Consider the following 17,602-nt stretch of genomic DNA (forward strand, 5'->3'; position numbering starts at 1 on the left):
AGATTACGAAGGCGAAAAAACACAGGGTAGGACGCACCAGAGGGACTGGAAGAACTACAATGCCCAATATCACAGGAGAAGGAGGAGTGGAGGAGTAGAGGACCCATGGCTGAAGCCGGGCTTTGAAGGAGAGGCACCTTGAGAAGTGCCAGGGCTGAGATGGAGATCAAAGAGAATCTCTGACAGGTAGAGGAACGCTAATGACTGATTTGGAGTCTGATTGCCTTGCCGTGTGAATCTGACCCCCCCCCCCCCCCCCCCCGAGTACAAGCTGCACTATGGTACCTGTTAACCCCACCCCCTGAGTGCCCCCATTCAACTCACGCTGTTCTACAGCATAGGATTCTGGTAGTGGCAAGACACAGGTAAAAATAGGTAAACCTTCTGATCATCTCTGATGGAGAATAAAAAAAAACACAGCACTCAATACTATGGTAAAGAGTTGTTGTCGCTCCAGTAGTTCTCTAAATGTACACAATGTAAGAGAAACCATTTAAAAACACGCATGCATTTGGACTTTTGGTCTTAATACAATGTGACTCAGTATGTTAATAGGGAAACGCATTAAATTAGGGCCTAGAAATTATAGTAGCCATTAAAACCCCAATGCCATCTACAATACGGAGAAACTGCCCCTGCAGAACTCGAATGTGCTCCATTCTCAGCTGCTTCATTATGAAACGGAGTGTTTTTGCAGCCGGGGAACATATTTCTCTTGTTAGCATAATTGGGGTCCGAAAGTGAATTTGCCCTCAGCTTGTCGTGAGATTGTACTGTTGCATCTCCTCTGTGAAGCTTCCTGGCTGCGCTGGAAGCAGATAGCACTCTGCACAGAGAGTTATTTTACCAGCGGTAGTATTTGTTAACATCTCCATAATTCTGCATACAGAAGGCAGCTAACGAAAAGACCAAACATGTCTATAATTATTACAGGGGGTGAAGAGACAGTTTTCATCTTCATTAGCCGGGTTCTCTCTTAAAGAGCATCCTCTTCTGTACGGCCTGCAGGTCTCTCTCTCTCTCTCTTTCTCTCTCCTTATTCCTTTCTTTCTTTCTTTCTCCCTCCCTCTCTCTCTCTACCCCTCCCTCCCCCCTCCCTCTCTCCCTAGACTCATTCCATCTCTTCCATTCAGATTTAAAAACCCCTGGATAATGAGAGAGCACTGCATTCCCAGTAACCCACATCAGAGCTGACACATGAAAAATGGCGACATTATCGACGCTGGCCCAGCCTGAATAAGGACCACCTGATTAGTTCAGGTACTTGCATCTCCCTAATTTTCATATTAATCATGGGTCCATCTCTCTTCTCAAATCAGATCACAGCACTTCATGAGTTTAACATGTGACTAAGATTCACAGGCCCTTGAATGCCTCCTGAAAATAATTACCGTTGTGAGACCAAAACTCTCCAAGTCTTTGGTTTCATTAGCCTCCTGAGCTAAAGGGGTGACCACAGACAGTCTAAATGCCTTTGGCCCAAAGCATATGTGTTTCACTGACCTCCGCAAGAGACATCATAAAAAGGTACAAAAATAAAACGTTGAAGTAAAACCTATATGCATAGTAGAGGATTCCAGAGAGGGAACTCAGGGACTCGTTCTCATCAATGTTAATCCTTTTTCCCAGTTGGAGATATATTGTCTCATAAAGGACTGAGACTACATCAATTAGCTGTCTGGAAGACCATGAGTGCTTGGTTTAAATGTTAAGTAGCGTATTAAAATGACAGTTAAATGGTTCATAGACAGTTATCTCGAAGCTCAGTTTAATCCTTTGGAGAAAAAAAAAAAAAAGAAAAGAAAAAAAAAAATCATATGTCAATTAAATGGAGAATGAATAATGACAGTTAGCTTTGAGGTGCCATTGATGCATGAGAACTATTCCGATTTTAGATTTTAGAAAAAAGAGAGTGAAAAAATATGGGATTGCTGTTCAAATGCTTTAAGAGGAAATGCATGAACCTTTTCAAGAGGTGCAAAAACTGTGACAGTAGAAACACAATGTATTTGAGTGGCCAAAATAACCCCAACTATGTTTACGTTCCCCTGTTTTTTAATATAATCTCTAACTCTCTAAATATTGTTAAGGTACAGTACAGTAACAAACAGCTTTAATGTAGATTCCGGCGATGATAATGGCAGCTACATTTCATGTTTACATTACATGAGACGCCCTATAGCTAAATCGAGCCATGAGAACGGAGAGCATCATCGTCAGAAGGGATATTAAAAGCTCATCTTTACTATTATCTGAGCAAACATCTAATTTGATGCTTTGTGTTTAAATGATTCCCTCGCTCCACTGGTTCTGTGGAAGGGAGAAAATGGAGGGTGTGAGAGTTTCTACCTCTGATGTGTGGCATCTTATGGCCCTGCCCCTTTTCACTACCCATTACACCTTGAGAGGAACCCAATGTTAATTGTTTATTTGCTGACGAGTTGCAATGCACAGGAGACAGTGGCTAGTGGAGAGAGGGAGGGAGCACATTCATTCTTATTAATGTGATATGTAGCAGCTTGGCCGAGGGTAACACTTAATGCCCACCGCATCGAGCCATTTTTAATATAAAACACCCACACTCGCCCACACCCACACTCACACACACACACACTCTCTAAATCAATTTCTCATAGCCTTCACTGGTCGTAGAACACAATCTACAGCCTCACTTTCAACGTGACAGGTATTTTTTTTTATTTTTTTTTTAGGTACATTTGCGATTAACAATACATATAATGTGAATTAATAAATAATATAGTATATGCGTAGAGCGCATCTTACGTTTTTTGTGACTGAGCCATTGATCTTGCTAATAGTGATAAACTGAGGAGTTGACCGTTGACCTGCTTCACCTGTCAGCAGTTTGAAGCAACTGTGTCAGGTTTGAAATTACAAAAATGACATAATAAAACATTGAAATTATTTTCACATCTGCTTAAAGGGAATAAGGACTAATTACATTAAATAATTGGTTAATAGACCGGACCATTTGTCCAATTTTCATAATTACTAACAGACAGGGGGGAGAAAATCTTCAACGCCAAACAAGTCTTTGAAACGCAGGGGTATTCAAGGTATAATTATGTTTGTACCGAAATTTGCTACAGACTTGCTTGGCCACCTCAAATGGAAAATAAATAGTCGTACAAAGTGTGATGGGAGGAAAGGGATGAAGAAAGAGAAAGAGAAAGAAAGAGTTAAACGCCATTACCTCATTGGCCAACTCCAACAGGACAGGGGTGGAAGGACGTGTCTTGGCTTCGCTCAGGTACCTTCAACATAACAAAGAACAACAACAGAGATTTAAAAAAAAAAAAAAAAAAAAAAAAAAAACTAGCCACAAAAGCAGACAGAAGGGGAGAGGAGACGAGGCCAGGCCAGCCAAGACATGTTAACGTCCCCGATGACTTTGCCCTCAGTGGCATATGGCAGGCTTGGTGTGGTTAAAACGGCAGTGCTTAGAAGCTTCAGATTTCCTTTAAGCCAGACAAGCATGATAGTTAGTGAGCTAACCTCCGCGCCCAAAAAGCCTTTTTTCCCTCGCCAACTGGAACCACCAAAGCTGCCTCAGATCTTCCCCAGATCATCTCTCAGGGTTGCTGTTATATAAGTGGATTAGGGCATTATCCAGCCTCATTTCCACAGAACAATGGCTTAATAAGCCAGATAAAGGCTAATTGTGATATGCAAAGAAGCTTTCTGTTCCCCATAGCCAGTTTTTCTTTTCTTTTTTTTCCCTTATTTATCCGTTCAAAGTGAATTAGGGATAATCAGGCCATCATAAGCCTGTGTAAGGCAAATGTCCAACTGCTGTTTAGTTTCTTGCTGTTTTTTTGGGGTTCATTAGAGGAGGAAAAGCAAAGCTGTGTGATTGGGCAGGCTTAGCAGGTGCACATGGAGGTCTGGAAGGAATCCTGAAGGTGGTGATTTGTTTGGAGGAGATTATATCTGTCATGGAGGCCCACCTACTCTCAGCCCTGGCCACTTCCTATCGCACGACATGACCGATTCCCTTCCTCACACACACACACACACACAGAGAGAGAGATGGCAGAGCCGTACCTTTTGTAATAGCTCTCGATGGCGTCCACAGCATGATGCCTTGAGATCGTTCTTTTGGTTCTTTTCTACAACAAAAAGCAAAAGTCTGTTACTTCAAATGATTCCGTTGTTTTAATTTCAATTCATCAGGGTTTCTCCCCAAAGAATGCCAGAGGAGCGCCGTGCCATCTCGTCGACATGGCGCTATCGAAACTTTTCACAGCAAATTCAACTGATCTTTAGTCATGATACAGTAAGTCTAAGAGAAAGTGAAAGTGTTATTATGTTCCCCCAGTTATTTCAGCGCTTCAAGCAAGCTTCTTGACATGAATAAATAAAAGTCGGTTTTAATACAACGCAATCCAGCGCCACCTTGTTTCTAAATCCTGGCGATGAACCCTGTTCATGGTCATAACAATACAGAAATGATACACATGCTTCAGCCGATATTCATATGTTTTATAAAGCCCCGTATGACTATAAACCACGACAAAGACGAAAACATAAAGCTTCTCTTTCCCCTGAATGAGATGCGGAGAGTCGCTCAGCCTTGGGTGCTCTATCTATTGTATATGAACAGGCGTGAGAGAGGGGTCATAGTAATTGAATCTCAATAAGTTTGCCCAGGGTCACGGCACCGCATCGAGTCAAGGCAACCTTGTTCATCCCCCTCCTCAAACCTTGTATTCATTTCCCCCTTCGCTCAAACAGCGACCCTATTCCGCCCGCACCGAAAAAAACACCGTACGCGCAACGTAGCCTATTTCCATGCAATTCAATTGCACATCTCATAACCGAGGGGATAGCCATAGAGAAAGAGCATTGGTTAAAAAACAACTTATTTAAAAACTACACAAAAAAATGTAATTCCCCCGAGACGCGAGGCGTGAGTGACACCTGTCACAGGGATGATAAATGACTCCATTTTGTGCCTGTGCTGCCTTCTGCCACTGGCGGCAGTGGCCATTAATCATCATCCGCTGTCAGCCGTGGAAAGCGGCAGTGACAGTGCGAGTCAGCAAACATTTAGCACACGCAGCCGCACTACGCGGGGAAATTATTATTGTCAGAATAATAATGGTTTAGCATAATTTATTACAGGTCCACCAAATAAGCAGGGGCTAGATGTTATTAGACAGATGGATGGCCAGACTTTGGCAGACATCCACCGAGACTCGAAGGGAAGGGCCCTCTCGACGTGAAAGAAGAGAGGAGAGAGGGAGGAGGGGGGGAGAGGGAGGGAGGGAGGTGTGTGTGTGTGTGTGTGTGTGTGTGTGTGGGTGGGGGGGGGTATCCTCCGAGCCAATCAGAGAGCTGGCAGTTCAATTACAAAGAAATAAAGGGACATTCATCATTCAATTAGGCATCTGTCAGGGCTCACAAAGGAAGAAAACTTCTAACCTGGTACTCCAGGGAGAAGATGCTCAGAAGAGTGGACTGCGAGTGACTGGAACAAATAAAAGAAGGACAAAGTTAATTACCAGAGTGCATTGCACAGAGACAAAAGGGAGAGGGGGAGCTTCAAAGCCGGGGCCGCCTGCCCTGTAATCTAAAAGAACATGAAAACAAGTGTGGCAAAGTTATTCCAGATGAACACCTCGGACAAAGGATTGCTGCTGTGACGGTCCGGCTAGGCGGGGGGGGGGGGGGATAGATTGGCGTGTGTGGTATGAAACGAGAGACATATATCGCTGGGGATTTTTTTTTATTTTTGCACGCCATCTTCTTCAAACACCCGCCCCCCCCGTGCGCGCGCCGAACACTGACACAGTAGACTAGTCCATTGTTGTCGTTGTTGTTATTTTGAGAGCATCCCTCGCTGGTGTAGTAAACCGCACAAGCAGTGTTGCTACCTCGTAACCGAGCTGAAAGGGAAAAACATGAGGGAGAAACAAAGCAAATTCATGTTAATAATTGATGGGGTTCAATTCCATTAGCGGTAGGGAAAGCAGTGCTCAGTGGCTACATATTGAAATACAGTTTGTTAGCAATGAGGGGGCATTCTTTGTCTCATTCCTAAGGGGGGGGGGGGGCGTGTGTGTGCGTGTGTGGTGTGTGTGTGTGTGTGTGTGTGTGTGTGGAGGAAGATAGTGGGGGGTGTTCGGGGGGTAGGAGAAAGTTTGCCTGTCTCACTGTCAATGCTGGCATATGGGACATTCTGGAACATTCCCACTGCAACTGATGGGCTTTGAAAATGGAAACTTTCGCTGCAGGAAGCTGGGACTCCCAGGAGCCGGTCAATTCCATGGGTTGCCATAAGCTACATTCATCTCCAGCTCCAGTCAATGTCAAACACCTGGCAATGGGGAAACCTGAAAAACAGGCAGCGCTCCGACAGGGATTCACAGTCCCTCCGATGCCCCTCTCCTCCCTACCCCATGAAACTCCCTTTGAATCGCAAAATATTTAAAGCAGTGACAGATTTGTTTCTAATTGGATGGTACAAACATCCTCCCAAACACATCAAGACACACACGCTGCAAACACACACACACAAACTACACACACAAGACAGCTACAGCTGCAATGGTCTCCAGTGGTTTTGTGTCTCCATATACTGCTCTCAGTACATTTGATTGTTAAATTTAATGGACTTTTCTTTACAAGTCACCTGAGAATGGTATGTAAATACTGACTAGAAGCCCTAGCTTCCTATTGGCATTGAAATATTGAGTCCATATAGGCCTTACCCATCAATCACAGCAGACCATGAAATGACCATGTGACATGTAAACAAAGCCAAAGGAATCTCAGGCATTGATTTTTGTCCGGGCCTATATTATATCTTAATAAAAGCACTCAAAACACTGGAATAGTTTAGCGGTTTATAATGACTAAACCCCACAAAAGCCTCAATGTTAAGTTCTCCAGATGTCAGTTGTAAACAGTTTTACAATTCTGGCTGCGGAACAACTAATGCTGAACAATGCTAGTCTCCAGTGTCCTCCCCTGTCATGTCAAAGACAAAACAACAGCAACAACGAGGATGATATGTCTAAAGCTGAGGAAAATAAAATAAAGACTCTCCGGGAAAAAATGGCCGCCACAGCGTTAATTTCTAAATGATACGTCGAGGCCAAGGGGCCACTGCAATTAAGTGGACCATTAAACGGTCAACTGTCAACATGTGGACACTTAGGGGAGAAAAAAAACTAAAAAAACTCTTCCCCACTTCAACATTGCACCTGAGCATTTCAACAACATCTCAGCAGTCTTCTCGGAGCGGGCCCCACCACCTACCCCTGCTGAAACAGACATCTGCTAGGTTTTAAATGGATTACTCTGTATAATGAGCGTGATTACTGCCTAATTGCTAAATCTTTACCCTGTTAAGTTTAAAAGGGACACAAACTGCTCTTAATATCTGTGAAAACATATCTGTTTCAAACAGCATGGTAAGAATTTTGGGAGCCAGGGGCTTTCTTGTTTTTCTTTTTTCGCTTCTGTCTCTATTCCCTTTTCCCCCCACCTTGAAATCCAGTGAAAACATCAAAACCGTAAGAATAAAAACGTTTTGTTCGGTGTTAGAGAAGATAGACATCGAGGGCAAATTATGGAGACAAGTGGAGATATGAGGGCGCTCGATAACTGGAGCCAAACCAAGGGTTGTCTTGGTTTTATAGAGTCTGTCAAGGTTTTACACCAAGGCAATATTGTATAACGTCGCCTTTTCCATTGAAAAGACATTAATAGTAAGTTATTGCAGGCTTTACATTAATGTATATTCAACATGTGCTCTCACGGGTGCAGTACGCTCAATTCATGCTAAAATATGGAGCCACGCGCAGAGTCTTACAATAGAGGTCTGATCTCCCGGCCTTCTGAACAGAAGCATTACAACACCCCAACACATTCATTCACCTCTCTGCTTCACAATAGATGGATTTTGGGGCTCTTCGGACTCAGCGATAACGCACAAATTGACATAAAAATACTCCGATACCGGAGCTATTCTCCGACAATACCCAACTTCCACCTGATGTCATTCCACTTGTGAGTGCTCAGCCAAACGATTATGATTCAAACGTCTAAGTACAGTAGCGTAAACCCATTCGGCGTATCCGAACGCAGGCTAACTGGAACAATCCCATTTCAGATAAGAGCTGTGGGGCTGAGATAGCGGTAACGAGGTTGATGTTTTACAAGCTATATTACCACGTCATACTTCATGCATCATCAGCAAGCAGCCTATTTACTAAACAAATCAACAAAAGCAAACGTAAAAGGGATTACCAAGGGACGACAAGGAGGGCTGAGCTGTTTCATTGTCACCATCTTTCTTCTGAGCTTATCGGAAGATCAAATGAATTCTTTCCCATGCGAGAGCTTGGGTCAATAACAATGTCCAGTCCCTAGGATGACCCCACCCCTGATTGCATCATCTGTAAATACTCAGACAGATAACGCAAGTGTTACTTCACGCCTAGCTAAGTAACTAGAGGTGGGACTCATCATTGGCTGTCTTTTAGTTGATCACATCATGATGAGCCTCTGGAGTGAATGCAATCCCCCCCCCCTCCCCACACACACACACACACACACACACACACACACACACACAGTGGGCTGTGATATCCTGATGCAGCATGCTAAAACACAGTTAGATTAATATTATTCAGACATATTTGTCATAAAGCCTGTCATCTAACGGTATGGTGAGTGGTGAGAGTATCATTTAATAAAGCATGAATAATGTCCTAAAAAATAACGTGCATCACATTTTGCATCATTACTGTATTATTACTTCTTATGACTATATTACGATCGTATTCCTATATCTTAACAATTTAATTAATCTGCATTGGACTGTAACTTAAGTCATTAGGGCAAACATTTCATTAACGAGTTGCAAAGGTTCAAAAACACTGCAACAAACACAATGACCTCTCAACAAAAAAAAAAAAAAAAAAAAAGGAAAAAAAAAAACATCATTTCAATCCTTCCCTCTGGCCTCTAATTTTGAACACGGAGAGACAGAAGGTTAGGAAACATTAGAGTGGTTTGGGAATCATTCACTCTCAACGTAATTACCCTTCCCTACAACCTACGACAGAGCATTAATATGCATGGGCCCCAAAATAGTCAGGCACCAGATTAGATTAAAACAATTAGGGCCTTCACTTTGTTACTGTTCTGGTATGACTGTCTGTTCACGGCTATAATTCACTCCTGGAGATGATATGTGCAGTACCATGTGTTGAACACATTACACAGTGGAAGACATTGTGGGGTATATTGAATTGTAAACAGTACAGTTGTCGTCTCCCACGGTCTCATATGTTGACAGCGTTGGAGGGTAGGACCATCCCTCCACCGCCTTTGAAGATAAAACATTCCTTTATTTCTTTTTCCATTCATTTGTCTTTGTTTAATTGTGAAAAGTTAAAAAAAAAACTTCTTATTTCAGAATCTGCCTCTGGAATGACACAGGTTTATAGAAATGCATTGTCATAACATCCACACTGACTAAGCAAGCAGGTTTATCCTAAACAATAAAGAAAATGTAAAAAAAAATACAAATACAAATAAAAAAATAAAAACAAAAAGGACCACCGGTAGAAAGATTAGCCTGGATTGCCTCGCTAGCTAATTAATTGAGGGGATATCTACAAGCTATCAATTATTTTCGGAATCTTCCTATTTACAAATAATTAATTATAAACGATAGCAGTAATTTGCCTAATGAAAGCCACCTGGCTAATGGCAGGGGTATCATATGCTGCCACAGTATTTAGCAGCATTTGGAGGCTCAGTATGTAGAGAGTGGTGCGTGTCGTCACTCTTCGGGGCATGAAACTAACTGAGGCATGGCAGATTTTTTACTAATGACTTTGAGGACGTTTTTCTTTTTTTTTGGCGAGGGGGGGGGGGCGTTGGTGGGGGGGCAGAAGAGGGAAGTATGAGTATGAGTGTCACCATTTTAATGGTTGGTAGTTAATCCAGGTCAGATTAAGATATTGTACAATGCGTCATTTCTAGTATGTGTTGAGGTTAGGACTTCTCCTCAGTTTCCTCAGTGGGCCAGAGTGGAACGGTTAGAAACGTTTCGCCGATAGCATTTTGATTTTGCGGAAAGAGATCAAAGCGACTAGCTACTATTACGCATTTTGATGCGTTCAAACTGATTATCTTTCCTTTTAAAGATTATTTTTACACTGAAAAAACAAAAAAAAATAGCTGGATGTGTTTTGGTTAAATACTCTGCATATGCAAATGTCTCTAATTACACATGCTGATAGGAGAGGGCTAACATCTGTTTCTCCGCAAAGTCTACCGTGATCAGTGAGACAAAATAAAGAAAAAAAAAAAAAACACATCTTCGGTCCTTAATGTATAACTGTGATACATTCTGACAAAGCACATAGAAACAAACACACATCTAAAAGTCATGCCGCTACAAACAAATACTTGTTTAATGAGCAAAATGTTTACCATCAAAGTTGTTTTTCTTCATTACGACTGCCTATCTAAGATGTAAATGTGCAAGTTAGAAATCATAAAAGCGAACTGCCGTAGAGATTAATGTTGACAGAAACGTGTTAGTTTTATCATGCGAAATCGGTTAAGTTATCATCAATGTGGTTAGGCCTATATGTCACTGCTAATTACTCTTTCAACATCCCTTTGTTGAGCAGCAACAAGGCTGTGTCCTTCAATCTCCCGTGGTTCTATTACCATCCTATCATTAACATAGGTGACCAGAGCAGCCCACATTGAACTCTAGAACTAAACTACAAATAAGTCAAAGATTTCATTGTCAGAGCAAATCAAATACTCCCTCAATGCGGAGGGATTCGGAATCCCTCGAAACCACAACTCCCATCAGCACCGAGTTCTTCAGACTACAGATGGGATCTCTCTCTCTCTCTCTCTCACAGCCTAGCCCTCTGCAGGGGAGTGTGGACAGAGATGGCTTTAACAGAGGCACCACAGGGCATCTCACTGCCTACAGCTGTCCTGAAATAGAATTTTTTCTTTATTATAATCTTTAACATCCGTGTCTTCAGACGTGTCAGGGATGTTAGATCTTTACGTAACTGTGGTCAGGACAGTGGGGGAACACGATCACACCCCTAATTATGATCAGTAGTGAAAGGTAGCGGCCCTTAAAAAACGCTATTGCTGACAAAACATGTTACTGATATTACAGCCCTGGCGTTGGGCTACTATTGTTATTTCATAATTATGGTCATTGCCGTCTCTGCAAACTGTCTTGGAAAATTTAGAATGAGGCGTCCGTTATCCATCATGCGGTCCAGCGTCCTCTGGTCTGGCAGGAAAAGCCATTACGCTGACCAACTGCCTACTCCCTCAAGCGCGGCTACGCCACTTGTACCATTCTGGGCAATTTGTCCCATTCTTCTTTTTGCAATTGATCCCAGTATGCAAACAGAACCTGGGGCTACAGTCTCCAACATAGCTGCCCAGCTGTACTGTACGCTGTGGTACATATTTTCTCCCATTTGCCTGTGTGTGTGTGTGTGTGTGTGTGTGTGTGTGTGTGTGTGTGTGTCCTGCTGTTTATTGTTTATGGCAGGAATTTTGCAATGCCATGTTTTCATTTCAAAAGTTTGTTGAAAAACTTCAGCATAGCCCACTTTACAAATTCATTAATTTTTCCCCCTGCTAATGTTTGATTGAACGACCTACATTACGCAATTAATACAGTGCTGGAAATTGCGCCGTGTCCTTTGCAACCATTGACAACGCACTCGGGCAATTGGCAGCAGCTTAGCTCAGTGTTTTTTAGCCCAATGAGCCGATGCTTTACAATCTCCCAGCTTGCTCGGGCCAGAGCAGGATATCCCTACACTATGAGGAGGAAGCATATTATTCCTGTGCTTCCTAATCAAGTAATTGATCACATCAATTATTCATGAGCTCCTCAACCTGACATGAAGTTGTAAACTCAGCATAGACTCACTCCTTCTCTCCTCCTTCCTCCTTCTCTCTCTCTCTCTTCCTCCCTCCTCCATTCTTCTTACCGCATAAACCCGTCCAGTTCAGTAATTAGTCCTCCGCATCCCCGGCCTGCAGAGACACAACTCTCCGTTGGCTGGGGTTGGGGGTGGGGGGGTGGGGGGGTGGGGGTGGGGGGGTTACCCACAAGCCTCAGCTGCCAGCTTGTGTTTTGGTCAGAGCTGTGAGCCAGAGGCGTGTGGTCATTCAGGCCAGGGGAGGGTGCTGGGGGAGGCTGTTGGGGGAGGCTGCTGGGGGAGGCTGCTGGGGGAGGCTGCTGCGGGAGGCTGCTGGGAGAGGCCCTCAGAGCTGGCAGCCTCCGAGCCAGATCAATCGCTGAGTCTGGCTAATGTCATCGACACATCCAGCCTAAAGACACCCATGCTAAAATGGCTGTGGCACACATTCTTGGGGGAACAATGAAAAAAAAAAGACTATTCCAGGAAAATGAGGGAAATTACCATGACATCTGAATTAGGTCCATATATTTTGTAGTACAAGGGAGAGGAAACATTGGGCCAAATGTTTGAGCAATCAAGACTTTTAAGAAGGAATGTATTTTGTTTTCTACTGCAACAGTAAATATGTTTGAGCAAAACTCCAAGATACGCAGTCATTTAATTAGATCGGTCATCTGGCCACCAGAAGTTCCTCTAAGGTTAAGCAACTGCCAAGCTTTCAGTGAACATGAACCTCCCAGTGTTGTCCTCAATAACATCAGTCAAGAGTGTGAGGCAAAGATGGACTTTCTTCGGCAAAATAAAAACAAAAGGGAAAAACAGGTTAGAGAATATGGCAACGCTGAGGACAACTTCAGTTTCGCCAACTTCACCCCCCAAAAACGGGTGGAATTTCCATCCTTCTTTGTGCGAGGGTAAAGTCATTCAAATCAGTGTGAGGACAAACACAGGGGTGAGTTAACAAATAAAACCAAATCCTTTGGATTAACTGGCGTGTAATAGAAAGATAAACAGCATAACCACAATAAATAATCAATGAGCAAGTCCCTCTGCTTCCTCCCTCAGCCTGAATATTACCATCAAAAACAAAGTGTCTGCAGCCAAGAAATCACCATATCAATGGCACATGCCATAACAATGCTAGCCTGCGCTATCCTCCCCAGATCACGCTAGATAAACCCCAAATAACAGAGAAATTAACAAATGCTTGACATTTGCTCAACATCCATTATTCTGACACTTCTTCAGAATTTCAAAAGGCTGAACGCATGCTTAATCAACATTCATATTCCCCCTGCGAGCCACCGGCACCATATTGCGGCCCGCCTCACTGCTGATGAAAACGGCACATTAGGGCCCGATTCGAAAACGTTCAGGGACTCTACGCCAGGGAGTTCGGTGTGTGTGTGTGTGTGTGTGTGTGTCCTTTTAAACGTATTCCAAAACATAAGCATCTGCCCCATTTTACCCCCAACCACACACTCATCCACCCCCCCAACACACACACCCTTCTCTGAGACTAGAGAGAGCCATATGCAGGATGAGCTCAATGGTGTTTTAAAGAGGGGAGTAATCATTACATCCAAATTCATTCATAAGGTAGCACAGAGGGACCAGAGGAGTCTCTCTCCCTCCCTCTCCCTCTCTCCCTCTCCCTCTCTCTCTGGGGACAAAGAGTGGCTGAGGGACCGGGGGTCCCCCGTCTGAACCGAGGGAAGCCAGGCGAGGCCTGCCTGAGCAGCCCCATCATTTCCAATTCTAATACGTGGCGAGAGAAAGGCCTGACGGGACTGATGTCACATTCCCGCCATTGAGCCCCCCCCCCCCCCTCCTGCCCTACAGCCCCCGCACTGGCTCTCATTGTAGCCGGGGTGCACAGACACTAGGCAGGATACCCCAGCCGGGCTGGAGGGGGTGGGGGGGGGAGACAGAAGGGGTGAGGGGGGGAGATTTGCATGTCCCTCCATTGTGAGCAGGGGTAAAAAGTGACAGCACCGTGTCCAATTGTTTTCCCCTCAGAACAGCCCGGGCCCGGCAGGAGAGGCCAGGCTGACAGATGACTCCCAACATCTGTGTTATGCAGGCGATACAGATGAGGGACTGTGCATCCCTCTCTCTCTCTCTCTCTCTCTCTATCCCTCCCTCTCTCCTCCCTCTAGCCATACTCAAATCCCAGCAGAAAGACTGACAGACACCCTATGAAAATTACCTTGAAATGGCCTATCACAATCATTATCATCCGGGATTTTGATCCTCCTCCCATCGAGTCCTTCCCGATCAAAAGCAATGACTACAAAATGCATTTGTGCTCAAACACTGCTTTAAAGAAAGCCTATAGGCCTTCTTAATACAATCCCTTGTCTTGCCTTGTCCAAAGATATTGGAATCATAGGGTATAACTGTTTAACATAATCTGGACATCAAAATGAACACCCAGTAACTTTTTTTTTTTGATATGCCCACCCCAAAAATAATACAATAAAATAAAAACAATTTGGTGGCATAACAGTAACTCCCCAATAAAGGAAGATATCCCCCACATAATATAAATATAGGACTCATTAATCGTTCCATCTCTTACGAAGAGAAATCAGTCAACATGAGTCTGCACAGCCTGTCTGCCTGATTATATGCAGTAGGGTGAATCTAATGCCTAATCTTGATGGCATGTACACAGAACGATGTTAGGATCCAACATTATACGGAAAAAACTAATGTTGTGAACTTGCACATGAAACCATTAATCATAGGCTAGTTACTGTATCATTACCTGGATTGCCTCACCCGGTATTGTGATAATGGCTTGACATTAGAGTGGTACCTGTCCCTCTGCCCCCCCCCCCTCCCCTCCCCCCGTCCAGGGCCTGTCTAGCCCCCCCTGCCATGACTGCCCCCCTCCATCCCCCCTTGCCTGCCCGCCCCCCTCCCTCCCTCCCCAGCCTGGCCAGTATTTACGCAGTGGCAGGGCTCCCACACAGTCTAAGGGGAGGGGGGGGGGGGGGGGTTGACTGCCGTGCCTGAGCGCATGCTAAGAGATGATGGATGGCCTAGTCGATATGTTATGTCTTAAGAGCCTGATTTCCTGCCAGTCCAATCACTAACCCTCCAGAGCCCGGCTCAGCTGATTGGACAAGCAGAATAATTTCGCAGGCTGTGAAAACACTGCTGCCGTGCCTGTCTGTCTGTCAGGACAGAGTGACGAGACTCAGGGTTTTTAAAAGAGCAGAGGGGCCTCCCCGAGATCGGTTACGCCGAAAGAAATAATAACAATAACTGCAAGACTAAACAAAAGAGCCAGCACCGCTGGGAAGGACCGGCCATACAGAATGATTGGAAAGAAAACGTTGAAATGTTTTCTTTTAATTATCACCTCAAAAAAGGTCCTTGGAAGGATACTAAATGTTGGTTCGGGGTTCGGTTTGAGAACAAGAAAAACACCATGTAGCCCCAAAAAAACACGACAATTTCGGAAAAATTTTACAATGTAATATTGTAATATGGACAGATGGGTAGATAAATGTGTGGGTGTGTGTGGGTGTATTTGTGTGTGTGTGTGGGGGGGGGGGGGGGGGGCAAGATGGGCTTTACACATCACATATTCTGTAAAACGCTGACACGGAGAACAAAGAGAGCCGCTCAAGGTAGGCCGTGTTCCCCCTTGGGGACCCGGTACCTTCTTCTTCTGCCGGTGATTAGGGCACAATGGTAGTAGGAAGCTCCAAATTCATGCGACTTTGTACGTGACCTCTGCGGGATCAGTGGTGTCCCGGTGGCCTTGGGGGGATTACATGTGTAACATTCAATAAAGAGCGGCCCCTCAGTGTCAAGGAGAAACGCAAACACAACCATTAACCCCCGCTTAGATTTCGGAACATGAAGGGAGCTGCGCAGTGGACGAAGGGGAATGGACGGTTAATGAAATTCCAGCCAGAGAGACTCAACTGTGCTGTTCATTGATTATGTTTTATCTACAAAAGGCTGGACAGAGTAGGATTGACGGTGGAAATAAAAACAATCATGGAAAGCATTGTCAGAACATATACCACTGATTTAGGTTGACAATGTTCTAGGCGACCTTTATTCTTAAAAAAAAAAAAAAAAAAAAAAAAAGTATACATTATGAGTGAATAAATCAAATCAGGCCTAATGCATGAGACAATTTGTGTGAAGAACTTTTGGTTTACATGTTAGTGTTCGACTACCACAAAGCGGTACAGTAGGCCTAAATGTGAGACACATACAGTACGCCTAAAGGCACATGAAAGAGATGGTCACACTGCACATTAAGTTGCCCCTTACCGATACCTCTGTAATTACTCTAATAAGAATCGTTTATGATGTTACTGTACGTAGTACATTAGTAATGGCATAGTCATTGAGTAGAAGGTGTGGAGTACAGCTCGTTATTTATTCTGCTTGTGTCATAACAACAACTCAGTTCTACATATAATACAATACACTTACATGATTACACTATGAAACACTATTAATTATGGCGTTCCAACATGGTAGGCCTATGGGGGCAGGTTCATGTAAAGTCTTAGCTACCAGAGAGATTAGTGTATAGTTCTTAACCAGGTCAGTCGCACATTAAATAAACACAGACAGGTGCAGTTGGGGGGGGAGTGAATCTACTGTATAGAAGAATTGACATTGATCATCATAAAAGGCTTCCTTCAGACAGCAACACAATGTTGAGCTGCAAAAGAATATGATGAATGGAGATAAACAGCAACAAAAAATCAATGATAACGACACACTGCAAAAACCGGATAGAAGCGAGCAACTCGCACATGAGAAGAACGGGTGAAGTGAAGTAGAACTTACTTTGGAAATCTTTCCCTCAATCTCTTCATACACTGACGTGTAGGTCTCAGATGTTCAGTGCATTTCACTATCTCTTTATATTCAGCCCGAGACAGTCTCATTGTGAATCAGCTGCGTATCTAAACAGACAGAGAAGAAGAGAACAGATCAGGTCAGGTAAGAGATAACGCTGTCAGGTGAGGAACAGAACGGCGACGCATCAGCTGTCAAAGCTGTCAAACATCAGCTGTCAACCTGAGCTGATTAGCTCGCCACCTTGTTCGCCGTAACAAACTCCTTCAAGTCGCTCCGCTAACCTATAGCAGGACACCTGTTTGTTGTAATATTAAACATGGCTCACAGTGACAAGTCACTACGATATAATATAGCTCTGAAATGTACCGTAAATCGATGCATATTTACCATAAAGGCACGAATCTTCACGAGTCTTCACGAACTTCCTGGATGCTTCCCGCGAGCAAGTTCAACCCGAGCCTAAGTATGAGCGCATCACCCATTGGCCGAAATTGCCTGGAGCTGAGTATAACGGTAAGTGATTGGCTCGGTCAACAGCATGAGGAAAGTATGCGCCACTGATCTTCGTACAATGAAGACTATAATCTAAGGCGGTGGGGCTGGCTGTGTTTTCTTAGCAGATGATGAAAAGATCGCTGCAAGTGCGCAGTCACTTACAAATGAAAGATCTGTCTTCCCCGTAGTGAGACATTTGCATGCACACAGCGGCACCGATATACTTTAAGTATTATTCATTTTCCAACATAATATATAAGGAATAATGAACACAGTAGTCTAGCTCTACCAAATGTAGGTCT

General features: G+C 43.9%; 1 protein-coding gene across 1 annotated transcript in view; it reads right to left on the reverse strand.

Annotated features, from left to right (window-relative positions):
* The window catches only part of cdin1 (CDAN1 interacting nuclease 1), a 62,721-nt gene extending 45,468 nt beyond the window's left edge, over positions 1–17,253 (reverse strand). Inside the window, exons 1-5 of the mRNA XM_083683858.1 lie at positions 17,193–17,253; positions 16,791–16,909; positions 5,446–5,491; positions 4,066–4,130; positions 3,215–3,275 (exon numbers count right to left, since the gene is read on the reverse strand). Of these exons, the coding sequence (XP_083539984.1) occupies positions 3,215–3,275; positions 4,066–4,130; positions 5,446–5,491; positions 16,791–16,891 (273 nt within the window). The 5' untranslated portion in view covers positions 16,892–16,909; positions 17,193–17,253. The remainder of the gene's footprint in view (positions 1–3,214; positions 3,276–4,065; positions 4,131–5,445; positions 5,492–16,790; positions 16,910–17,192) is intronic.
* Between the last annotated feature and the right edge of the window lie 349 nt (positions 17,254–17,602).

Source organism: Argentina silus (genome assembly GCF_951799395.1).
Source record: "Argentina silus genome assembly, chromosome: 13".
NCBI classification, from domain to species: Eukaryota; Metazoa; Chordata; class Actinopteri; order Argentiniformes; family Argentinidae; genus Argentina; species Argentina silus.